General features: G+C 47.1%; 1 protein-coding gene across 1 annotated transcript in view; it reads left to right on the forward strand.

Annotated features, from left to right (window-relative positions):
- GUCY2C (guanylate cyclase 2C) overlaps positions 1–27,310 on the forward strand; it is a 715,850-nt gene that overhangs the window by 373,324 nt on the left and 315,216 nt on the right. The window contains 2 exon segments of the mRNA XM_040408779.1: positions 5,342–5,453; positions 5,539–5,620. Coding sequence (XP_040264713.1) covers positions 5,342–5,453; positions 5,539–5,620 — 194 coding nt within the window.

Here is a 27,310-nt window from a genome sequence, read left to right on the forward strand (position 1 = left end):
GTACTTTCAACTTAATTTTCGTAGTGGACAACCACACCAAATCACCCACACACAGGTCCGGACCAGTCATACGTCTCTTGTCAGCCATCAGTTTATATCTTTCGCCCCCATCTTTTTCAAATTAACCTGAATCTTCCGCCAGATAGAAGACAACGAAGAAGAGAATCTCTCCTCTTCAGGTATACCAGAAGATTCAGTCCCAGAAAAAGTACCAAACTGAGGGTGAAAACCATATGCGCCAAAAAATAGTGACTTATCAGTTGACTCCTGTCTATGGTTATTCAAAGAAAACTTAGCCAAGGACAAAAACGAGGACCATTCTATATGATTCTCAGCGACAAAACACCTCAAATAAGTCTCCAGGTTCTGGTTAGCGCGCTCAGTTTGTCCCTCCGAATGAGAATGGAAAGCCGAGGAGAAAGACCACTGAATACCGAGACGAGCACAAAATACACTGAATACCACTGAATACCGAGACGAATACAGACGAGCACAAAACGCCTTCCAAAACCTGGAGACAAATTGTGTCCCCCTATGAGACACCACATCAGAGGGGATGCCGTGTAATTTCACGATGTTATCAATAAAGACCTGAGCGAGAGTTTTAGCATTAGGCAAACCTGATAATGGTACAAAGTGAGCCATCTTACTGAAGCAGTCCACCACCACCAAAATCACAGTTTTCCCAGAGGAACTAGGTAAATCAGTGATGAACGTCCATGGACAAATGCGTCCAAGGATGAGATGGAATGGACAATGGAAGAAGAGATCCTGATGGCCGAGTGTGAGCTACTTTAGCGTGTGCACAGGTCTCACAAGCTGCTGCATAGCCCTCAACATATTTACGCAAACCTGGCCACCAGAATCTCCGCGGAATAAGATCCACCGTGGATCTGCTCCCAGGGTGTCCCGCAAGGACAGTATCATGATGTTCCTTCGAACACCTTGTGTCGCAGTTCTGAACTAACAAACAACTTCTCTGGAGGACAGGAATCAGGTGCCTCACCTTGAGCCCCCAGCACTTCCGCCTCCAGCTCGGGATAAAGAGCGGATACCACCACCCCATCAGCAAAAATCGGAGTGGGATCCTCCAAACCCCCCCCCCCCCCCAGAAAAGCTACGTGACAACTCATCCGCTTTGACGTTTTTGATCCCAGGACGATAAGTGACCACAAAATTAAACCTGGTAAAGAACAATTACCATCTGGCCTGCCTAGGGTTCAGATGCTTAGCTGATTACAGGTAAGCCAGAATCTTATGGTCAGTAATTACCGTAATCAGATGAATCGCTCCTTCTAGCCAATGACGCCATTCCTCAAAGGCCAATTTGATGGTCAACAACTCTCTATTCCCAACATCAATTTTTTTTTCAGCAGCAGAGAGTTTCTTAGAGAAAAAAGCACACGGACGCCATTTGCTAGGAGAGGGACCCTGCGACAAAACTGCTCCGACTCCCACTTCTGATGCGTCAACCTCCACAATGAAGGGTTGAACTTGAGACACATCGGGTTGCATCAGAATGGGAGCGGAAGCAAAACATTCCTTAATAGCAGAAAAAAACTGTAATGCCTCTTCCGACCAGACCGAGAAGTCAGCTCCCTTCCTAGTCATATCGGTCAAAGGTTTGACAATAGTATAATAATTCAGGATGAACTTCCTGTAGTAATTAGTAAATCCTAAAAACCACATCAGAGCTTTCTGATTCTCCGGCCAGTCCCATTCTAGTACCGCACTGACCTTTTCGGGATCCATGCGAAAACCTGAGGCAGAAAGTAAATAACACAGAAACTGCAGTTCCTGAACAGCAAACACACATTTTTCCAACTTAGCATACAATTTATTCTCCCGAAGAATCTATAATACTTGTCTTAAATGATTCTGATGAGTCTCCATATCGTGTGAGTAAATCAGTATGTCATCGAGGTAAACAACGATAAACCTCCCCACCATTGTCATTGATAAAGTGCTGGAAGACTGCCGGGGCATTAGTTAAACCAAAGGGCATAAACAGGTGCTCGAAGTGACCCTCAGGGGTATTGAAATCCGTCTTCCATTCATCCCCTTCCCTGATTCTTATCAGATTATAAGCTCCTCTTAAATCCAACTTAGAAAACACCTTGGCACCGACAATCTGATCAAATAGATCTGGAATCAAGGGAAGGTGATAAGGGTCCCGGACAGTAATGAGATTCAGTTACCGGAAATCTAGGTACAGTCTTAGGGACCCGTCTTTTTTTTTTTTTTTTACAAATATGAAGCCCACTGCCATAGGTGATTTAGATGGTCTAATATGTCCTTTTGCCAAACTCTTGGCAATATACTCTCTCATAGCTACTCTTTTGGGTTGGGAAAGATTATATAACCAAGATTTTGGCAATTTTGCTCCCGGAACAAGATTGATTGGACAATCATATTCTCATGGGGGGGCAATTCCTGATCTGCACCCTCCGAGAATACGTCCGAAAAATCATAAAGAAATTACTGATTTGTTTAGTTTGCCAGTCAATGGTCGGATTATGTTTGGTCAACCATGGTAAACCCAGAACCAGCGGAGCAGGCAAACCTTTAAGAACAAAACAAGAAATAGATTGAACATGAGAATCACCCATCCTCAAATGAGTATCCTGCACAATATGAGTTAGACTTTTTTGCAAGAGAGGAGCGGAATCTATAGCAAACACTGATATCTCCTTGCTTAATGCGCTAGTTTTAAAACCATGACTCTGAACAAATTGATAATCAGCAAGATTAACCCCCTGCGCCACTGTCAACAAATACTTCTAATTCAACATTTTCAGAGTCTAGCACCACCATGGCAGGCAGGAGGAAACGGGCACTGCAGGTAGAAAACAAATTTACCTGTTCTGACTCTTCATTCACGCTACAAAGAGTAAGGGAACTTGTTTTCTTTTTGAAAAAAACCCTCCTTATGTTATTTGTTACCACTTTGAGGCTCAATAAAAGGACATACATTAACGAAATGTCCTTCTTTACCACAGAAATAACGCAGTCTTCTCTGCACTCTAGAGTTCCTGTTACCAAGGCAAGAAGAGACCTGACCTAACTGCATAGGTTCCTCTCTAGTCCCAGGTTCAAGTGTCACTGTACCCGGAGGGACAGATTCCCCAAGTGACAGTACCTCCTGCCTGAGGGGAACCTTGCACCTCTCCCTCAGACGTCTATCAATCATTACAGTTAGAGCCATGGCCGCCTCCAAAGAATCAGGATTTTCATGAAAGTCAAGGGCGCCTTTAGATGTCAGACAGCCCCTGACAGAACTGACTACGGAGTGCAGGGTCATTCCACTCCGAGTCAGTTGCACATCTTCTAAATTCAGCACAATATAACTCAGCCGTATGTTCCCCCTGACACAAGCTACGCAGATTCGGCCAGAGAGATCTGGTCCGGGTCATCATAAATCAGGCTCAGGGCTCTGAAAACTTGTGCACCGATCAGAGGGACAGCGAACCGATCGGCAGAGAAAAAGCCAAGGACTGAGCATCACCTTTTAGCAGAGAAATGATAATCCCCACTCTTTGATTTTCATCTCCAGATGAAATTGGACGCAGACGAAAATATAATTTACAGGACTCCCTGAACCATACAAAGTTATCACTTGCCCCGGAAAACCTATCTGGGGGAGCGACCTTTGGTTCAAGGCTGACCTGGTTCCCACCAGCGGCGCCAGATACCAGATATCTCTGACACCGTGCAACTGAATTATAGAGGTCTGTTACCTCCCAACATAATTCCTGCATGCGATCAACCAGAGTAGCAACAGTTTCCATTTTGCACCGAGCAAGGAAAATAAAATGACGGTATGGGCGGTTTATAATGTCACGTAAGGTAAGGGAAGGGAAGCAAACCAAACACAACAAAATAACACAAAACAACAGGCCAGGCCCCACAGCTAGGGAACAGGGAAAGGTCACCTCCTGACTATCCCTGAGCCCTTTCCCTGACTGCTACCAACATGAACAATCTCAATGGTAGAAGTGTTCATGCACTCTGACCTAATCCCTGCTGCAACTGATGCAAACCCTCAGCTGGGGAGCAGGCGAAAAGACAACCGGTTCCTTGCACAGGATGAAGGAACCCACGCCTACCTAAGGCCTAGCCAGAACAAACAACAGAAATGGAAAGAAGGAGGACTTAACTGAAGATGGACTGGGAGCAGAAGATCCCAAAACACCAGCAGAGAACTCCAGGAGAAACTATAAACCGCAAGGGCTATAGTGAGAGGCAGGAATAAATAGCATAACTAACAAACTAATGAGCAGAACCTGTGAGGGGGTGGGATCCTGCCCAAAGCCACAACAAAGCAATCTGTCAGATAGGTTGACGTGCAGCCAGTCTGACAGATCTTCTCAGATCACTCACAGGGCAGGTTGTGACAGATTCATAATGGAGCTGTAACGAAAATGTGTATAAATGTGCAATCTTGTGGTCACTGCCATCAGAGAGGCCGGCTCCTTTTTCAGTAGTGTGCAGGCATGGCCAATGTTGCTGGATTGAAAGGTGGTCATAACCCCTGGATACAAGCAGTGTATAATGAGATGGAAAAATTTATTCAGCCAGCAAAGGAGGCAATATGGACAATCACAATACATTAGTAAGTGGCTTGTATTAACCTTCACTACATGATGAATGCTATTTGCTGAAGTGACACAACCCCTCTAAGACAGAAAATTACATTTATGCCAACTACCGTAAGACACCACTTTCTGGCTGAAAACGTAATGCATACTGTATATCAGTATTGGTCACATGCCTCTTGATTAAACCCACCCACTTTTCTTACCTTTTTTTTTTTTTAAGTTGAAGATTATAGTGCAAATATGGCAAAAAATGCTTAATAAATTCCTCCCTGTTTTTTTCATACAGTAAGCTATTGGTGGGAAGGGGAGAAGGGGACCTTATCATTGGTTCTATTAATCACAGACTAATACAAGGCCAATTTTGCCCAAACCCTTTGAGATTTTTCCCCTTTATAAAACACAGATTTCAGTAAATTCTGCCCACTAACTTTATTACCCTTGGATATGATCTATTGCACATAATGGAGAAAATTATATGTGTCACAACAAATATATTTAACAGACCAGTCTGCATATTATAAAGTCATTGCTGAAAGGCATTAACTTACATAAACACATATATTAAATATAGGATACAGAATACCATGCACAAGTACTCAGCCCAAGTATATGAGCCCTTAGAGTGGTTGATATGGAACTTTCACATTGCACAACACTAAGAATAAGCTATCAAGGTTAAAAATAACTTGTAGGAAATTACAATGATGTTCCGTATACATTAAATCCTCTTTATTTCTGTTTAGTATACAGAATTTCTTCAGTTTGACACTAGGACTAATGGAACATCCATACTAGACAATGCACCATCATTTGTATGGAAGAATCATAGACTTCCTAGTGATGTTCCTGGAAGTGGTAAGTTTACCTGAATTATCATGGATTCTTTGCAATTATATTGAAACTGGTATATAAATCTACATATTTTTTTATTTCATTATAGGACCTAACATCATGACTATTGCAGTCTTCGCCCTAACCATAACTATTATACTTATACTTATCATTGCACTAATTGTTTTCAGGTAGGTGTTAATCAAAGATAATGTGCTCATCAGTACCTACTAACATATAATTCTATTGTTTTTCCTTTAGAAGCATAAAGCATTTGAATTTTTACTAAACATGAAGCTGTGGGTCACTGAATCTTGTTTTATGATCCTTGATTGTCAATTATCTTTACAGAAGAAAACTTCGGCTGCACACCTGTGTAAGGGAAGTCTCCCTCTCCCTCACATGGAGTGTCTCAGGGTTTATAATAACTAGACATTTACCCTGTCCTTAGCCGCACGCCTGTGTAAGGGCAGTCTCCCTCTCCTTCACATGTAGTCTCTCAGGATTTATAATAACCAGACTTTTACCCTGTCTTCAGCCGCACGCCTGTGTAAGGGGAGTCTCCCTCTCCCTCACATGGAGTGTCTCAGGGTTTATAATAACTAGACATTTACCCTGTCTTCAGCCGCACGCCTGTGTAAGGGGAGTCTCCCTCTCCTTCACATGTAGTCTCTCAGGATTTATAATAACCAGACATTTACCCTGTCTTCAGCCGCACGCCTGTGAAAGGGAAGTCTCCCTTTCCCTCACATGTAGTGTCTCAGGGTTTATAATAACTAGACATTTACCCTGTCTTCATCCGCATGCCTGTGTAAGGAAAGTCTCCCTCTCCTTCACACGTAGTCTCTCAGGGTTTATAATAACCAGACATTTACCCTGTCTTCAGCCGCACGCCTCTGTAAGGAAAGTCTCCCTCTCCCTCACATGTAGTCTCTCAGGGTTTATAATAACCAGACATTTACCCTGTCTTCAGCCGCACGCCTCTGTAAGGAAAGTCTCCCTCTCCCTCACATGTAGTCTCTCAGGGTTTATAATAACCAGACATTTACCCTGTCTTCAGCCGCACGCCTGTGTAAGGGGAGTCTCCCTCTCCCTTACGCGTAGTTTCTCAGGGTTTACAATAACTAGACATTTACCCTGTCTTCGGCCGCACACCTGTGTGAGGGGAGTCTTTCTATCCCTTACACGTAGTCTCTCAGGGTTTACAATAACTAGACATTTACCCTGTCTTCAGCCGCACGCCTGTGTAAGGGGAGTCTCCCTCTCCTTCACATGTAGTCTCTCAGGGTTTATAATAACCAGACATTTACCCTGTCTTCAGCCGCACGCCTGTGTAAGGGGAGTCTCCCTCACATGTTGTCTCTCAGGGTTTACAATAATCAGACATTCACCCTTTCTTCATCCAGATGCTTGTGTAAGAGGAGTCTCCCTCTCCCTCACACGTCATCTCTGGGTATAGCAATGAATAATTTCTCTTAAACAACAACTAAGACACTGGGAGATGATTCTGAAATGACAGTGTGTCTAAACAACTTAAACAACATACATTCCCTGTCATGGGGAACGCTGCGCTCAGCGTTGCTGCCTCCATGTGCGTCTCACTATGGCTGATGGCCCTCAGTAGGTCCCCTCAGGACTTCCTGGTAATCTGTGGTGTGTACTACATGGTTCAGCTGCCGGCCTCTGTCCCATTACGGCTTTCAGCCAAGTCTGTGACCTGCTTTGTGGATAACAGAGCCAGAGCCCCTTGAACCTGCTCAGTCAGCAGCTCAGCTTCCACTGCCTCACACAGCACATATCTACCTCTCTCCTTTGGGTTTTGGCTTCCTCCAGGTTGCTGTATACATCTCTCACAGCTCCCTCTGCTGGCTTGGGAGTAATCCTCTGGCATTACAGAAGAACCAGCTTTATTGATGACAAATCAATATGTTTTGGGGTTGGACTGACCCCTTCGTCGGGTAAGTACACAAGTAGATTTGGTGTACTTACCTGATGAATGGGGTCAGTCCGACTCCCGAAAGGGTTGATTTTCGATCAATAAAGCTGGTTCATAGATGCATATGGACATCGCACATTCTCTTTTTTCTGCTCTGCCAGAGATTTCCTTGTTTTATTCTGCCCAGATATCCGTAAGCCCTGGGATCCCTGAGACTGCAGGAAGGCGAACAGCAGTGAAGATTCCTGATTACACTTGCTCTACTAGCTGTTTTTGGGCTCACAAAGCTACCCAGTAAACAGCTTTCTACCCCCCCCCCCCCCCCCCCCCCGTCATTCTGTCCATGCCATCCTTCACATTCTGCTCTCCTCACTCTTCTTTTTACAGTATATCCTCTGACTTTGGCATCTAGGTTTTGTGGTTCTAGCCAATATCATAACCTCAGTATCTTGTTGGATGGGGCCCTGCAAGTCTCTCCTTTTATCCACTGTTAACGAATGCTGGACCCACAGCTTGTGGATAAAAAAAGGTAGAAAATAAAAATAAATAGGGTGCTATCTCAGTTTAGTAGAGGTAGAAGAGGTTTAAAGGTGTTCTCCAGGACTAGAAAAAAGACGGACCCTTTTTTCTAAAAAAAAAAAAAACAGGACCACACCTGTCCACAGGTTGTGTGTGATATAGTTCAGTTGAGCTACAATACAAGAAACAGCCCATAGACATCTGTATAGCTGTTTCTGGAATAAAACAACAATGTTTTTCTAATCCTGGATACGCCTTTAAGCAGGGAGCAGAAGAAGAACAGTAAGGTATACTGTCAACTAACAGAGTTGTGCAAATCATAGGCACTGGAGTACCTAGTAAGTCCAACTCATCAATAGAAGGGGGATGCTGAGCTCTGAATACATTTCAGACACCAATGGTCAATCCAGTGACTAGAATGGCTTGTGAAGATACGTTTTACCAGGAAAGGACCAACTTCTATTGCTGCTTGTTGAGACACCAGAAGTGGTGAAAGACATCAGCCTGATGTCTTTCACCTCATTTTTTGCAGCTAAATATTCAAAACTGCAGGTGTATAGTCTAGAGTTGAGCGGACACCTGGATGTTCGGGTTCGACAGGTTCGGCCGAACTTCGGAAAAAGCGCTATGCGCTTCCTGTTGCAGCCCGGCGGTCATGTGATTGCCTGGACCGGAGAGTGCAGGAGCTGTGTGAGGTCTTTCAGAGACCTTGATCAGCCCTGCACTGAGGCTGTATTGCCCTGTACAACATCTCTGGGGGAGGGTGTATTTCTCCTGTTACTGGGGCTACTATGACAGCCCCAGTTACAGGAGAAATCAACAGTGAAAAAATAAAGAAAAAGTGAAGTAAATGTCCCCCAGAGGTCTTGTATGACCTTATGGGGGGCGAAAAAAAAAAAAAAAAAAATAAAGTGTTACAGGTTACAAATGTAAAAAAAAAAAATTCCCCAAGTAAGGAATAAAAAAAATGTTAAAAATAGAAAAAATAAAATAGACATATTTGGTATTGCCGCGTCCGTGACGGTTGGCTCTTTAAATATATCACATAATCGACCCAGTCCGATAAACAACATACATTTTTTTAAATAAATAACTGTCAAAAAAAGCAATTTTTGTCACCTTACATCACAAAAAGTGCAACACCAAGTGATCAAAAAGGCGTATGTCCCACAAAATGGTACCAATAAAGCCGTCACCTCATCCTGCAAAAAATGAGCCCCTACATAAGAAAATCTCTCAAAAAAATAAAAAACTATAGCTCTTAGAACATGGAGACGCTAAAACATCATTTTTTTGGTTTCAAAAAATGTGTTATTGTGTAAAACTTAAATAAATAAGAAAAACTATACATATTAGCTATCGCAACGTCCGTAAAAATCTGCTCTATAAAAATGTCACTTGACCAAACCCCTCAGGTGAACGCTGTAAAAATAAATAAATAAAAACTGCTAAAGCAACCAATTTTTTGGTCACCTTGCCCCATAAAGTGTTATAATGAATGATCAAAAAATCATATGTACCCAAAAATAGTACCAATAAAAACGGCAACTTATCCCCTAGTTTCCAAAATGGGATCACTTCTTGGGAGTTTCTACTGTAAGAGTGCATCAGGGGAGCTTCAAATGGGACATGGCATCTAAAAACCATGTGGAGTTCCTTTTATTCTGCGCCCTGCCGTGTGCCCATACAGCAGTTTATGACCACATGTGGGGTGTGTAAACCGCAGAATCTGGGTATTAAATATTGAGTTTTGTTTGGCTGTTAACCATCGATGTGTTAAAGAAAAAATTGGATTAAAATGGAAAAATCTGCCAAAAAAGTGAAATTTTAAAATTTGATCTCCATTTTCCTTTACTTCTTGTGGAACACCTAAAGGGTTAACAAACTTTTTAAAATCGAAATATATTGACTAAAATTTATGACTATTATGAAGTACAATGTGTCACGAGAAAACAGTCTCTGAATGACTTGGATAAGTAAAGGCGTTCCAAAGTTATTACCACATAAAGTGAGATACGTCAGATTTGCAAAATTAGGCCTGGTCAGGAAGGAGGCAAATGGCCCAGATGGGAAGTGGTTAACCGGCCTACTAGGTATAGCAGTGGTACTATACACCCAAAACTTGTTAATTTCACCAGAAAATGTTAATGACAATTTTTTATTCGTTTTTTTAACTGGCCTACTAGGTATAGCAGTGGTACTATACACCCAAAAATTTGTGAATTTCACCAGAAAATGTAAATGACAAAGTAGTGAAATGATATAAAATAAGACACGTACAAAAAAAAAAAAATGGATTTATGAGGTGGAGTTCCATATGGAGTAGGAGTTTGAGGAGGCGGTGGACGTAGCAGTGTAGGTGGAAGCGGCAGTGGGGAAGGACGAGATTGCCCACACAGGTTTTTGGTTTTAATTTAATTTTGTAAAATTAAGGTACACTCCAAAAGAGTGTGAAATATCCAAAATACAAACATGAGCAATTGCACTGCAGTATAACAATGGCTGCTTAGTGCTGCTTAGAACATGTCTATTCTGCACAAGGTACGGACAAGTCCTGTGGGATCCATGCCTGGTTTATTTTAATGAACGTGAGCTTGTCCACATTGGCTGTGGACAGGCGGCTGCGCTTGTCTGTGATGACGCCCCCTGCTGTGCTAAACACACGTTCAGATAATACACTGGCTACAGAGCAGGCCAGCACCTCCAAAGCGTAAAGAGCAAGCTCAGGCCATGTGCCCAATTTGGAGACCCAAAAGTTGAAGGAAGCAGACATTGGTGAAATGCTGCCTCCTGCTAAGACGTTCCATATCAGCTGGTGGTGCTGGTTGTTGTGGCGTGCTGACAAAGCTTTTCCACATTTTGGCCATGCTAACCTTGCCTTCTGAGGTGCTGGCGGTGCCCCAGCTGCGGTGGCGACCTCTTCCTCGTCCTCTGCCTTCGCCTTGTGCTTCCACTGTGCCCCCGCTGTCAGGTGGGAATGCCACCAGCAGCGCGTCTACCAGCGTGCGCTTGTACTCGCGCATCTTACGATTATGCTCCAGTGACGGAATTAAGGACAGTACGTTGTCCTTGTAACGGGGATCCAGAGCGTGGCCACCTAGTAATCAGCACAAGTTAGAATGTGGGCAACTCGGCGGTCGTTGCGGAGACACTGCAGCATGTAATCGCTCATGTGTGCCAGGCTGCCCAGAGGCAACGAAAAGCTGTCCTCTGTGGGAGGTGTATCGTCTGTGTCCTCTGTATCCCCCCATCCACGCACCAGTGATGGCCATGAGCTGGTCTGGGTGCCACCCTGCTGTGAACATGGTTCCTCCTCCCCCATCTCCTCATCCTCCACCTCCTCATCCTCCAGAACTGTGCCCTGGCTGGACAATTGTGTACCTTGGGTTTGTGGGTGCAGGAACCCACCCTCGGAGCCACTTGGGAATGACTGGCCAGAAACCCTACGAAATGATCCCTCTTCCTCCTCCTCCTCCTCCTGTGCCACATCCTCCTCCATCATCGCCAGGAGCGTTTTTTCAAGGAGCCATAGAAGTGGGATAGTAACGCTGAGAACGGCATTATCGGCACTGGCCATGTTGGTGGAGTACTCGAAATAACGCAACAAGGAACACAGGTCTCGCATGGAGGCCCAGTCATTGGTGAAGAAGTGCTGTTCTGCCGAGCAACTCACCCGTGCGTGCTGCAGCTGAAACTCCACTATCGCCTGCTGCTGCTCACACAGTCTGGCCAGCATGTGCAAGGTGGAGTTCCACCTTGTGGACACGTCGCATATGAGGCGGTGAGCGGGAAGGCCGAAGTTACGCTGCAGCGCTGACAGGCGAGCAGCAGCAGGGTGAGAACACCGAAAGCTCGCACAGACGGCCCGCACTTTATGCAGCAGCTCTGACATATCGGGGTAAGTTTTAAAGAATCTCTGCACCACCAAATTCAGCACATGAGCCAGGCAAGGGATGTGTGCGTCAAACCGGCTAGTCCCAGAGCTGCTATGAGATTTCGCCTATTATCGCACACCACCAGGCCGGGCTTGAGGCTGACTGGCACAAAGCACTCATCGGTCTGTTGTTCAAGGCCCGTCCACAGCTCCTGCGCGGTGTGGGGTTTGTCCCCCAAACAGATAAGTTTTAAAACTGCCTGCTGTCGTTTACCCCTGGCTGTGCTGAAGTTGGTGGTGAAGGTGTTACGCTGACCGGATGAGGAGCTGGTAGAGGATGAGGAAGCAGAGTAGGAGGAGGAAGCAACAGGAGGCAAACTGAATGTGAAGATATGCGTATTGTGTGGCCTGTAATTGTACCATGTAATTTGTCTATTGGGTAATTTTTGTGGGTTTATTGTCTGGAGATAGTTAAGTTATACAGCGTCTGGACTAATCTCCAAGCAAACAAAGGGAGAGACCAAACTGTAAAGCATGTACTATTGGTTGTTTCTTGCCTCCCCCTGGGAAGCCCCCCCCCCCTTGCAGGGGGTACAGTATAAATACAAGTTCTGTTCAATAAAAAGAGAGTCTTTTTACACCCTTCATCAAGTTTCGGCTGATGTTTGGGTACCTGTGATGTGTGTGGGAGTGATACTGCTGAGATTGCTGGCTGTTATACCTTGGGAATCTACCAAACAAGCAACCGAACGGAGGGCTATACTCACTGCGTGCTTTTCCATTTGGGTAAACCAGACGAACCAGACGCTACTACTACGGGGTTCATTACAACTGGTGGCAAGCAGAGGGATGTCGTATCCCGAAGGGACGTCCCGGACAGGAGAATAAGTGAATGGCTCAGCAGTACGATCTACTAAAGAGAACCACATTAAAAGACCTGCTGGAAGCTCGAGGCATTGCGGCAAGTAACAAGTCGAAAGCTACACTAATTGCCGAACTAATTCAGAGTGACGGAGCCAGCAATGTGGAGAGAGGGAATACGGAACCAGATAAGCTGGAAAAGAAACTGCAGATGTTTATTCGGCTGCTAGGACCAAATCCCTCGGAAGGGGCTGTGGTACAGGTGATTGCGGACACCCACAGTGCACATGTAGCGCAGCAATCCAGAACCAGGGCATTGCAAGGGGACTCGCTACATTCCCCTGGATTTACAAATGGATATCCTAAAAAGGTAAATCATGCTGCCTTTAAAAATTTTGATGACAACGGAGCAGATATTGATGGCTTTTTTAAAGACTTTGAACGCCAATGCATGTTAGAGGGAATGGAGGAAGAAAGATGGGTCTCAGTACTCAGCAGCAAGTTAACTGGGCGGGCGGCAGAGGCTTATAGAGTAGTACCAGATGAGGACATTCGGAATTATCAAAAGATAAAGGAGGTACTGTTGTCCCGATTTTCCGTCACCCGAGAGGCGTATCGCCTGAAATTCAGAGAATTAAAAAAGACTGGGAAAGACTCTTTCACCGAATGGGCCTGCAGGTTAAAGAGGGCAGCACACAACTGGCTGCAGGGATCCCAAGCTTCAACGTTGGAGGATGCTTTGCAGCTCATCACGTTGGAACAATTCTATGATAATCTGGAGAAGGATCTCAGGCATTGGGTGAGAGATAAAAAAAAAAAACAGTAGAAGAAGCAGTAAAATTGGCGGATGAGTATCAGGACACCAGATGGTTGGAAGTCAAAGAGGTACGAGCCAGCTCCAAACCGTTTGTCCCTTTTTCCCCAATACAAAAGCCCGTACCCTACCAAGCAACTACAAACCCCAGGCATCAACCCAAAGTGTGTTTTCTGTGCAACCAACCTGGGCACATTAAGCCCCATTGTCCACTCAGAAACAGCTGGTTACCAGCAGGAGCCTAATGTCAACCCTGCGCCCAGTGAAGGACAGTGGAACATTTTGTACGAGGCCAATACGGCACAGGCGGAAACTGACAACCGGAATCATCACCGACAGTGGGTTACCGTAGATGGGGAGGAGGCCAAAGCTCTACGAGACACTGGGGCCACAATTACACTCATTCAGCCGCACAAAATTCGGCTGTCTGCCCGCACCAACCGCACTGTGGCAGTTCGAGTAGCAGGGGGAGCTATCCACAAGCTTCCTACAGCAAGGGTGCTTTAGAATTGGGGCACCGGCAGTAAACAGATGGATGTGGGCATTATGCAAACTTTGCCGGCCGAAGTATTGTTGGGGAATGATGTGGGTTGCCTTACATCCCATTTGGCTGGCCAATCTCCAATTGAAGGGTAACCCGTTACTACCAGGGCTCAAGCACGGAGGGGAGAACCTGCGCACCCGGAGGAACCTCAGGTAGGACATTCGTTCCTATTGCCCCCCTTGACCCCTACTCCCTTTCGGGATACCCCAGCAGGGTTTGAGCAGGCTCAGAGGGGGGATTCCACCTTAGCAGTTTACAGGAGGGAAGCAGAGAAACCCATGGAAGAGCAGGGGGGAGAACGGTTTAGTTGGGAAAAGGGGCTGTTGTATAGGATAACGGGGGGAGTCGGGAAGGGAGATACCCAATTAGTTAGACGGCAACTAGTAGTACCCCGGAAGTTTAGGGCAGAACTGCTAAAACTTAGCCACGATATTCCATTGGCTGGGCATTTAGGAGTGACCAAAACGAAGGATAGGTTAACGCAGACCTTCTTTTGGCCAAAAATTTCTCAAGACATTAAACTATACTGTAGGACATGTGAGATATGTAGGCGGACAGGTAGGAGGGGGGATCGCCAGAGGGCTAAACTTCAACCCCTCCCTATTATTAAAGAACCCATTAGCAGGGTAGCCATTGATTTAGAAGGGCCGCTCCGCAAATCGGCCACATCTAGAAAGAGCTACATCCTCACGGTGGTAGATTTTGCTACTAGGAATCTGGAGGCTGTGGCTCTGTCCAATATAGAGGCCGAAACCGTGGCAGAAGCCCTAGTAAGGATCTTCACCCGAGTAGGATTCCCGAGGGAAATTCTATCGGACATAGGGACTCAATTCACGTCCCATCGGACCCAACAATTATGGAAAAGTTGTGGCGTGAAACTCCTGTTCAGTACACCCTATCACCCGCAGACGAATGGACTCTGTGAACGGTTCAATGGCACTCTGAAACAGATGCTCCGAACCTTCACAGCGTCCAATCCTCACTGGGAAAGATTCCTACCTCACCTCCTGTTTGCTTACCGGGAAGTGCCCCAGGCATCCACGGGGTTCTCCCCCTTCGAACTTCTTTACGGAAGAAGAGTCCGAGGACCCCTGGATCTCATACGAGAGCACTGGGAGGGCAATACAGGAGAGGAGGGGGTACCTATCGTCCACTATGTGCTGGCGTTTCGGGACCGGTTGCAGGCGCTCACCGAATCTGTTCTGGAACACCTTCAGACGGCTCAGACACGCCAAAAGAGATGGTACGATAGGGGTGCCAGAGATAGGGTCTTTGACATAGGTCAGCAAGTCTGGGCTCTGAAGCCGGTTAACCAGGACAAATTACAGGCCTCTTGGCAAGGCCCTTGCAAGGTAGTAGAGAAGTAGGGATGAGCGAACCCAAACTGTATAGTTCTGGTTCGTACCGAATTTTGGGGTGTTTGTGACACGGACCCGAACCCGAACATTTTCGTAAAAGTCCGGGTTCGGGTTCGGTGTTCGGCACTTTCTTGGCGCTTTTTTAAAGGCTGCAAAGCAGCCAATCAACAAGCGTCATACTACTTGCCCCAAGAGGCCATCACAGCCATGCCTACTATTGGCATGACTGTGATTGGCCAGTGCAGCATGTGACCCAGCCTCTATTTAAGCTGGAGTCTCGTAGCGCCGCACGTCACTCTGCTCTGATCAGTGTAGGGATAGGATACAGCTGCTGCTGTTAGGGCCAGATTAGGCAGTGATTTACTCTTCAAAAACACTTACTGAAGTGATCGATGTACAGCTGTGTATTATTCAACCTCTGCTATTTAATTGCTCACAGTTTTTAGGCTGCCCAGAGCGTTTTTCTGTCACTTTTTTCTGGGGTGATCGGCGGCCATTTTGTGTCTTGTGGTGCGCCAGCACAAGCTGCCACCAAATCCATTTAACCATCAATAGTGTGTTGTTTTTTTTTGCTATATCCTACATCAGGGGCTTGGCTGTGCTTGATATTTTATTGATGGGTGAAATACAATTTCCAAAATAGCAGTACCCTAAATCTGGTGTTTCAGCTGTGGCTAGCCAATTGTAATACTGTCTGCTGTCTGGCAAAGGATATATTTTTTTCTGGGTTGAAATACAATTCCCAAATTAGCAATTCCCTAAATCAGTGGTTTCTGCTGTAGCAGTCCAAGTTTAAATCTCTCCATAAAAGGGTATATTACATTGAAGTTGCTGATAGGGTCATTCTCAATAACTTCACATGCTACCGTGCATCTCCAAGTCTAATTCTGTCCGTAAACGTATACCTGTCATCCAGCGCCTAAATAATAGGCCTACAATTTATATTCAGCTAAATCTGTGGTTACTGCTGTGGCTGGTCAAGTTATTTAGTGTCCGTCAAAGCACAGTTTTTTTTCTGGGTTGAAATACAATTCCCAAATTAGTAATTCCCTAAATCAGTGGTTTCTCCTGTATCAGGCCAAGTTTAAATCTCTCCATAAAAGGGTATATTACATTGAAGGTGCTGATAGGGTCATTCTCAATAACTTCACACACTACCGTGCATCTCCAAGTGTAATTCTGTCCGCAAAGGGATACCTGTCATCCATCCAGGGCCTAAATACTAGGCCTACAATTTATATTCAGCTAAATCTGTGGTTACTGCTGTGGCTGGTAAAGTGATTTAGTGTCCGCCAAAGCACAGTTTTTGTTCTGGGTTAAATTTCAATTCCCAAATTAGCAATTCCATAAATCAGTGGTTTCTGCTGTAGCAGGCCAAGTTTAAATCTATCCATAAAAGGGTATATTACATTGAAGGTGCTGATAGGGTCATTCTCAATAACTTCACACGCTACTGTGCATCTCCAAGTGTAATTCTGTCCGTAAAGGGATACCTGTCATCCATCCAGGGCCTAAATACTAGGCCTACAATTTATATTCAGCTAAATCTGTGTTTACTGCTGTGGCTGGTAAAGTGATTTAGTGTTCGTCAAAGCACAGTTTTTGTTCTGGGTTGAATTTCAGTTCCCAAATTAGCAATTCCATAAATCAGTGGTTTCTGCTGTAGCAGGCCAAGTTTAAATCTATCGATAAAAGGGTATATTACATTGAAGGTGCTGATAGGGTCATCCTCAATAACTTCACACGCTACCGTGCATTTCCAAGTCTAATTCTGTCCGTAAAAGGGATACCTGTCATCCAGGGCCTAAATACTAGGCCTACAATTTATATTCAGCTAAATCTGTGGTTACTGCTGTGCCTGTATTAGTGTAATACGGTACCTAAATAGATAGTTAGATAGTGTTAGGTGCCTGTAAAAAAAGGCCTGAATTTGAATTCAATACATTGGGCCAAATAATTTTTTTATTTATTGTGGTGAACGATAACAATGAGGAAAACATCTAGTAAGGGACGCAGGCGCGGACATGGTCGTGGTGGTGTTAGTGGACCCTCTGGTGCTGGGAGAGGACGTGGCCGTTCTGCCACAGCCACACGTCCTAGTGTACCAACGACCTCAGGTACCAGTAGACGCCAGAATTTACAGCGATATTTGGTGGGGCCCAATGCCGTTCTAAGGATGGTAAGGCCTGAGCAGGTACTAGTGATGTCGCGAACATAAAATTTTCAGTTCGCGAACAGCGAACGAGAACTTCCGCAAATGTTCGCGAACTGGCGAACCGGGCGAACCGCCATAGACTTCAATAGACAGGCGAATTTTAAAACCCACAGGGACTCTTTCTGGCCACAATAGTGATGAGAAAGTTGTTTCAAGGGGTCTAACACCTGGACTGTGGCATGCCGGAGGGGGATCTATGGCAAAACTCCCATGGAAAATTACGTAGTGGACGCAGAGTCGGGTTTTAATCCATAAAGGGCATAAATCAACTAACATTCCTAAATTGTTTGGAATAACGTGCTTTAAAACATCCAGTGTGTGTATACGATCAGGTATGATGTTGTATCGATCAGGTAGTGTAAGGGTTACGCCCGCATCACAGACATTGACAGACCAAACTCCCCTTTTAATGCACCGCAAACAGTTCATTTGCACAACCGCAAACTCCCCATTTGCACAAGGTTGGATACCAAGCTAGCCACGTCCCGGTGATGTCATTGAAGGTTTCTTCCTCCACCCAGCCACGTACAACACCAAGGGTCCCCGAAAGGTCAATTGAATTGATTTTTCGAACGGGGAGATGGTTAAAAAAACGCTGGCTCCCTCCCCTTTGTTTTTATCCACGGTGACTGCGTCTGCGCCGTGCAATTTACTGTCACACCCGATATGAGTGGTATTTTCTGTAGTACTATTCTCATCAGTTTAATCCCTCTAACGTCCCCGACTCCCCAATCTGGGGGCCATTTATTAAACAGATTTTTCGGACGGGGAGATGGTTAAAAAAACGCTGGCTCCCTCCACTCTGTTTTAATCCACGGTGACTGCGTCTGCGCCGTGCAATTTACTGTCACACCCGATATGAGTGGTATTTTCTGTAGTACTATTCTCATCAGTTTAATCCCTCTAACGTCCCCAATCTGGGTGCCATTTATTGAATAGATTTTTCGAACGGGGAGATGGTATCAGTGGTTGGCACTGGCAGTGGGCACACTACAGTCAGTAGAAGCGGGCCTGACACACACTGGCAGCAGGCAAGCAACTGAAATTACACTAAAGTGTAAAAATTAAATGCCTTATTTATCGGCAAGCTACTGTGCCACCCGGTATGAGTGGTTGGCACTGGCAGTGGGCACACTACAGTCAGTGGAAGAGGGCCTGACACACTGACTGGCAGCAGGCAAGCAACTGAATTTAGACTACTGTCTAAAAATTAAATGCCTTATTTATCGGCAAGCTACTGTGCCACCCGGTATCAGTGGTTGGCACTGGCAGTGGGCACACTACAGTCAGTGGAAGCGGGCCTGACACACACTGGCAGCAGGCAAGCAACTGAAATTACACTAAAGTGTAAAAATTAAATGCCTTATTTATCGGCAAGCTACTGTGCCACCCGGTATCAGTGGTTGGCACTGGCAGTGGGCACACTACAGTCAGTAGAAGCGGGCCTGACACACACTGGCAGCAGGCAAGCAACTGAAATTACACTAAAGTGTAAAAATTAAATGCCTTATTTATCGGCAAGCTACTGTGCCACCCGGTATGAGTGGTTGGCACTGGCAGTGGGCACACTACAGTCAGTGGAAGAGGGCCTGACACACTGACTGGCAGCAGGCAAGCAACTGAATTTAGACTACTGTCTAAAAATTAAATGCCTTATTTATCGGCAAGCTACTGTGCCACCCGGTATCAGTGGTTGGCACTGGCAGTGGGCACACTACAGTCAGTGGAAGCGGGCCTGACACACACTGGCAGCAGGCAAGCAACTGAATTTAGACTACTGTCTAAAAATTAAATGCCTTATTTATCGGCAAGCTACTGTGCCACCCGGTATCAGTGGTTGGCACTGGCAGTGGGCACACTACAGTCAGTTGAAGTCGGCCTGACACACACTAGCAGCAGGCAAGCAGCTGAAATTACACTAAAGTGTAAAAATTAAATGCCTTTTTTAAGCAAAGTCCTGTGCCACTCGGGATGACAGGGGTGGGCACTGGCAGTGGGCACACTACAGTCAGTTGAAGTCGGCCTGACACACACTGGCAGGCAACTAACCTTAGATTAAAGTGTAAAAATGAAGTGCCTTTTTTTTAAGCAAAGTCCTGTGCCACACGGGATGACAGGGGTGGGCACTGGCAGTGGGCACACTACAGTCAGTTGAAGTCGGCCTGACACACACTAGCAGCAGGCAAGCAGCTGAAATTACACTAAAGTGTAAAAATTAAATGCCTTTTTTATGCAAAGTCCTGTGCCAGCCGGTATGAGTGGTGGGCACTGGCAGTGGGCACACTACAGTCAGTGGAAGTCAGCCTGACACACACTGGCAGGCAACTAACCTTAGATTAAAGTGTAAAAATTAAGTGCCTTTTTTTAAGCAAAGTCCTGTGCCACACGGAATGACAGGGGTGAGCACTGGCAGTGGGCACACTACAGTCTGTGGGCCTGCAGCTCCTCACACACAGGCAGGCCAGGCAACTGCAATATGTATATAAAGGAAAAAAAAAAAGCAGACTAATGTTGCAGCCCTAAAAAGGGCTTTTTGGGGTGCTGTCAGGACGCTGTCCTTACAGCAGAGATCAGATGAGTCTTTCAGGACTGGAGTGGACACTGAATTCACTAGCCTAGCTATCGATTTCCCAATTAAATCAGCAGCAGTTACAGTCCCCCTCCTCTCACTAAGACTGCAGCTTCAGAATGAATCTAAAATGGATGCTGTGCAGGAGGTGGGAGGGTCTGGGAGGGAGGGTATGCTGCTGATTGGCTGGAATGTGTCTGCTGACTGTGAGGTACAGGGTCAAAGTTTGCTCAATGATGATGTATAGGGGGCGGACCGAACATCGCATGTGTTCGCCCGGCAGAGGCGAACGCGAACAAGCTATGTTCGCCGGGAACTGTTCGCCGTCGGATAGTTCGGGCCATCTCTAGCAGGTACAGGCATTAGTCAATTGGGTGGCCGACAGTGGATCCAGCAGGTTCACATTATCTCCCACCCAGTCTTCTGCAGAAAGCGCACAGATGGCGCCTGAAAACCAAGCCCATCAGTCTGTCACATCACCCCCATGCATATCAGAGAAACTGTCTGAGCCTCAACTTATGCAGCAGTCTCTTATGCTGTTTGAAGACTCTGCTGGCAGGGTTTCCCAAGAAAACCATCTAGCCCTTCCCCAGCGGTGGAAGACACAGAATGCACTGACGCACAACCACTTATGTTTGCTGATGATAAGGACACCTTATAACTAGTTTCTGGTATATGAGGCCTACTTGAAATCTATCCCAAAAAGGATATCTTACATTGAAGGTGCTGATAGTGTCATTCAGAAAAACCTAAGACACACGCTACCGTGCAGATAGAAGTCTAATTCTGTGATTAAACCTATACCTGTCACACAGCGCAAAAAAAAAACAGGCCTGACATTTCTATTCAACCAAATCTGTACTGTTTTAGCTGGTCAAGTTATTTGTAGTGACCGTAAAAGCACACTTTTTGTTCTGGGTTGAAAAACTATTCCCAAATTTGCCATTCTCAAAATAACTAGTTTCTGGTATATGAGGCCTACTTGAAATCTATAACAAAAAGGATATCTTACATTAAAGGTGCTGATAGTGTCATTCAGAAAAACATAAGACACACGCTACCGTGCAGATAGAAGTCTGATTCTGTGATTAAACCTATACCTGTCACACAGCGCAAAAAAAAACAGGCCTCACATCTCTATTTAACAAAATCTCTACTGTTTTAGCTGGTCAAGTTATTTGTAGTGACCGTAAAAGCACACTTTTTTTTCTGGGTTGAAAAACCATTCCCAAATTTGCCATTCTCAAAATTGTGGTGAACGGGAACAATGAGGAAAACATCTAATAAGGGACGCGGACGTGGACATGGTAGTGGTGGTGTTAGTGGACCCTCTGGTGCTGGGAGAGGACGTGGCCGTTCTGCCACAGCCACACGTCCTAGTGAACCAACTACCTCAGGTCCCAGTAGCCAGCAGAATTTACAGCGATATTTGGTGGGGCCCAATGCCGTTCTAAGGATGGTAAGGCCTGAGCAGGTACAGGCATTAGTCAATTGGGTGGCCGACAGTGGATCCAGCACGTTCACATTATCTCCCACCCAGTCTTCTGCAGAAAGCGCACAGATGGCGCATGAAAACCAAGCCCATCGGTCTGTCACATCACCCCCATGCATATCAGGGAAACTGTCTGAGCCTCAAGTTATGCAGCAGTCTCTAATGCTGTTTGAAGACTCTGCTGCCAGGGTTTCCCAAGGGCATCCACCTAGCCCTTCCCCAGGGGTGGAAGAGATAGAATGCACTAATGCACAACCACTTATTTTTCCTGATGATGAGGACATGGGAATACCACCTCAGCCCGTCTCTGATGATGATGAACCACAGGTGCCAACTGCTGCGTCTTTCTGCAGTGTGCAGACTGAACAGGAGGTCAGGGAGGAAGACTGGGTGGAAGACGATGCAGGGGACGATGAGGTCCTAGACCCCACATGGAATGAAGGTCGTGCCACTGACTTTCAGAGTTCAGAGGAAGAGGCAGTGGTGAGACCGAGCCAACAGCGTAGCAAAAGAGGGAGCAGTGGGCAAAAGCAGAACACCCGCCGCCAAGAGAGTCCGCCTGCTACTGGCCACTGCCATCTGTGACCGGGCACCCCAAAGGCAGCTTAAAGGAGTTCCCTGGCATGGCAGTTCTTCAAACAATGTGCTGACGACAAGACCCGAGTGGTTTGCACGCTGTGCCATCAGAGCCTGAAGCGAGGCATTAACGTTCTGAACCTTAGCACAACCTACATGCAAAGCATGAATTGCAGTGGAGTAAACTTATATTGGGCAGACTAGATGGGCCAAATGGTTCTTATCTGCTGACACATTCTATGTTTCTATGTAAACACCTTAAAAACAAGGAACTCACTCATGCTCCCCCTGCTACCTCTTCTGCTGCTGCCTCGGCCTCTTCCTCCGCCTCTGGAGGAACGTTGGCACCTGCCGCCCAGCAAACAGAGGATGTACCACCAACACCACCACCTGCGTCACCAAGCATCTCCACCATGTCACACGGCAGCGTTCAGCTCTCCATCTCACAAACATTTGAGATAAAGCGTAAATTCCCACCTAGCCACCCTCGATCCCTGGCCCTGAATGCCAGCATTTCTAAACTACTGGCCTATGAAATGCTGTCATTCAGGCTGTCATTCAGGCTGGTGGACACAGACAGCTTCAAACAGCTCATGTCGCTTGCTGTCCCACAGTATGTTGTTCCCAGCCGGCACTACTTCTCCAAGAGAGCCGTGCCTTCCCTGCACAACCAAGTATCCGATAAAATCAATTGTGCACTGCGCAACGCCATCTGTGGCAAGGTCCACCTAACCACAGATACGTGGACCAGTAAGCACGGCCAGGGACGCTATATCTCCCTAACTGCACACTGGGTAAATGTAGTGGCGGCTGGGCCCCAGGCGGAGAGCTCTTTGGCGCACGTCCTTCCGCCACCAAGGATCGCAGGGCAACATTCTTTGCCTCCTGTAGCCTCCTCCTCCTACTCGGGTTCCTCCTCCTCTTCTTCCACCTGCTCATCCAGTCAGCCACACACCTTCACCACCAACTTCAGCACAGCCCGGGGTAAACGTCAGCAGGCCATTCTGAAACTCATATGTTTGGGGGACAGGCCCCACACCGCGCAGGAGTTGTGGCGGGGTATTGAACAACAGACCGACGAGTGGTTGCTGCCGGTGAGCCTCAAGCCCGGCCTGGTGGTGTGCGATAAAGGGCGAAATCTCGTCACAGCTCTGGGACTAGCCGGTTTGACGCACATCCCTTGCCTGGCGCATGTGCTGAATTTGGTGGTGCAGAAGTTCATTCACAACTACCCCGACATGTCAGAGCTGCTGCATAAAGTGCGGGCCGTCTGTGCGCGCTTCCGGCGTTCACAACCTGCTGCTGCTCGCCTGTCTGCGCTACAGCTTAACTTCGGCCTTCCCGCCCACCAGGTGGAACTCCACCTTGCACATGCTGGACAGACTGTGCGAGCAGCAGCAGGCCATAGTGGAGTTTCAGCTGCAGCACGCACGGGTCAGTCGCACTGCGGAACAGCACCACTTCACCACCAATGACTGGGCCTCCATGCGAGACCTGTGTGCCCTGTTGCGCTGTTTAGAGTACTCCACCAACATGGCCAGTGGCGATGATGCCGTTATCAGCGTTACAATACCACTTCTATGTCTCCTTGAGAAAACACTTAGGGCGATGATGGAAGAGGAGGTGGCCCAGGAGGAGGAGGAGGGGTCATTTTTAGCATTTTCAGGCCAGTCTCTTAGAAGTGACTCAGAGGGAGTTTTTTTGCAACAGCAGAGGCCAGGTACAAATGTGGCCAGACAAGGCCCACTACTGGAGGACGAGGATGAGGAGGAGGTGGAGGAGGATGAGGATGAGGATGAAGCATGTTCACATCAGGGTGGCACCCAACGCAGCTCGGGCCCATCACTGGTGCGTGGCTGGGGGGAAACGCAGGACGATGACGATACGCCTCCCACATAGGACAGCTTGTCCTTACCTCTGGGCAGCCTGGTACACATGAGCGACTACATGCTGCAGTACCTGCGCAACGACAGCAGAGTTGCCCACATTTTAACGTGTGCGGACTACTGGGTTGCCACCCTGCTGGATCCCTGGTACAAAGACAATGTGCCCACCTTACTTCCTGCACTGGAGCGTGATAGAAAGATGCGCGAGTACAAGCGCACGTTGGTAGACTCGCTACTGAGAGCATTCCCAAATGTCACAGGGGGACCAGTGGAAGCCAATGCGAAGGCAGAGGAGGAGCAAGAGGTCGCCAACGCAGCTGTGTCACGGCCAGCTCCTCTGAGGGCAGGGTTAGCATGGCAGAGATGTGGAAAAGTTTTGTCACCACGCCACAGCTAACTGCACCACCACCTGATACGGAACGTATTAGCAGGAGGCAGCATTTCACTAACATGGTGGAACAGTACGTGTGCACACCCCTCCACGTACTGACTGATGGTTTAGCCCCATTTAACTTCTGGGTCTCCAAATTGTCCACCTGGCCAGAGCTAGCCTTTTATGCCTTGGAGGTGCTGGCCTGCCTGGCGGCCAGCATTTTGTCTGAACGTGTATTCAGCACGGCAGGGGGGCGTAATTACAGACAAACGCAGCCGCCTATCCACAGCCAATGTGGACAAGCTGACGTTCATAAAAATGAACCAGGCATGGATCCCACAGGACCTGTCCATCCCTTGTGCAGATTAGACATTTATAACTACCTCCCCATAACAATATATTCTTGTACTCCAGGGCACTTCATTCAATCCTCTTTTTTAAATTTTACCATTATATTGTGGGGCAACCCAAAGTTGAATGAACCTCTCCTCTGTCTGGGTGCCGGGGCCTAAATATCTGACAGTGGCCTGTTCCAGTGGTGGGTGACATGAAGCCTGATTCTCTGCAATGGGACCTCTCTCCTCTGTCTGGGTGCCGGGGCCTAAATATCTGACAGTGGCCTATTCCAGTGGTTGGTGACATGAAGCCTGATTCTCTGCAATGGGACCTCTCTCCTCTGTCTAGGTGTCGGGGCCTAAATATCTGACAATGGCCTGTTCCAGTGGTGGGTGACGTGAAGCCTGATTCTCTGCTATGACATGAAGCCTGATTCTCTGCTATGACATGAAACCTGATTCTCTGCTATGGGACCTCTCTCCTCTGTCTGGGTGCCGGGGCCTAAATATCTGACAGTATTTGGGAGAAATATGAGAAGGGGCCAAGGGCTATGAATAGCCAATATATATAGAAGTAAAGTTGAGGCACACAGTTTTTCACAATTTGCAAATAGGGCATTTATTCATTAGCATGTAATGCTGTCATCCGTAGGCCCAATCTATTTCAGATTATACACATATTGGCAGAAACCGTACGTTTCGGTCGTGCAGGACCTTCATCTGCGGTATTATCTGCTCAGACGAATGTGGGTGAGTGGGGAGCTGGATGCATCGGGACTAAACCAGTGTATGTCTGAATTCAATATGTGAGACAGTGACAGGTCTCACTCAGGTTAGAGGCATGGAAGGGGTGGATAGTGTGGTTCACACCCCTGTTCCACCTCAGGTGAGACAAGCTGGAGGTAATCAGCCTGGCATAAGGCACCTCCCAGAGTGTCAGAAAGGGGGTAGTGTGTTACCTGTGGACAGAGGCCTGGAGGCTCTGTCTGTGTGGTCTCAGCTGGGCAAGGCTGAGGGACCACAAGGCTGGGAGATAGCCTGGAGTTGGGGGACGCAGCGATGCCTGGGAGGGTCGCAGGGCCATAGTCAGGCAGACTACTGAGCCCCAATCCCCCACAAGAGACACTGAACTGTGGACAGTGGGCGTACTGTGCTCTGTACAGCCAGGAGGCTGTGGGACATTGGCTGACATAGCCGCATGAGTTCACAGGGTGTGAACTGTGACTTTAGGTGAGTCAGGATATTATATGTTTAGTTAGAGCCCAGCCGGGCAGGTGTTTATTTTGTACCATTTATGTTTGGATTGCTGAGGATCCAAATAAAGTGATGTTTGGACCAGAAACTTGGTGTCTGGCGACGATATTTGTGTGAATCACCCCCGGAGAAGAGATAACCCCCCACAAATATTTCTTTGCCCAAAATGGCTGTATTTCAAATGGCTATATTTCAAATCCCTGAATCAAACCCCTGTATGTAGAGGGAGTATCTCACAGGGTCTGAACCAGTGTAGGCCTGAAGTAAATATTTCTTTGCCCAAAATGGCTGTATTTCAAATGGCTGTATTTCAAATGCCTGATTCAAACCCCTGTATGTAAAGGATGTATCTCACAGGGCCTGAACCAGTGTAGGCCTGAACAGGGCCGGCGTCATAACCCGGCATCCCCGGGCAAGTGCCGGGGCCCAATGCTCCTGGGGGGGCCCACTGAGCTGCTATGAGCACTTCCATCAATACAGATGGGAGCTCTCACTGCTGTCATTTCACATACGCAGTACCCCTCTGGTGGGCCCTCTGAGCTGCAGAGACTCAGGACACGCCCCCTCTACACAGGACACGCCCCCTCTACACAGGACACACGCTGCCTGAGGAGACTGGAGAGAGACCGCAGGGCTGGAGCTGGAGCAGAGAAGTGTGAACACAGTCTGTAAGTCTGCACTGTGACTGTCTCTTCTCTGTGGGACAGAAGGAAAGGGGGGGACACTTCTGCTTCATTCTATTTAGTTGTGTTACTGTTTTATTAAGCTGATTGTCTCCATGACACCTGCCCCCCCCCATATCCTGTCCTATCTCGGCCTCATGGAGCCCCTGCTGTCTCCTTTCTCCCCTCATGTATCCAGAGCTCCTGTTCCACCCTCCTATCTCCTATTGCTGCCCTGCACAGACCTCCTGCCACTACTTGTATGAATCCCCCTCAGAGCCCCTTCAACCTACTTGCTGTGTCCACCCCTCCTGTCCATCCAGGGCCCCGGGCCCCTGTCTCACTCCTCTGCCTCTCATTATGGTGGCATCTGAACCGCATTCACCATAAGGACCTTCTAACATCACAGGGTCATGTGACTGTGCCCCCCACCCCGTACTGTGCCCCTTTATACCCTGCATTGTGCCCTCTTACCACACTCTGTGCAGTGCCCATAGTCATTCCCTGTACTATGCCCTCTTATACCCTTTTATCCGGTCACTGTATGGTGGTTTTATCCTTGTATGGCGGTGTTATCACTATATGGCGGTGTTATCACTATATGGCGGTGTTA

Source organism: Bufo bufo, chromosome 9 (assembly GCF_905171765.1).
Source record: "Bufo bufo chromosome 9, aBufBuf1.1, whole genome shotgun sequence".
In the NCBI taxonomy this organism is placed as follows: Eukaryota; Metazoa; Chordata; class Amphibia; order Anura; family Bufonidae; genus Bufo; species Bufo bufo.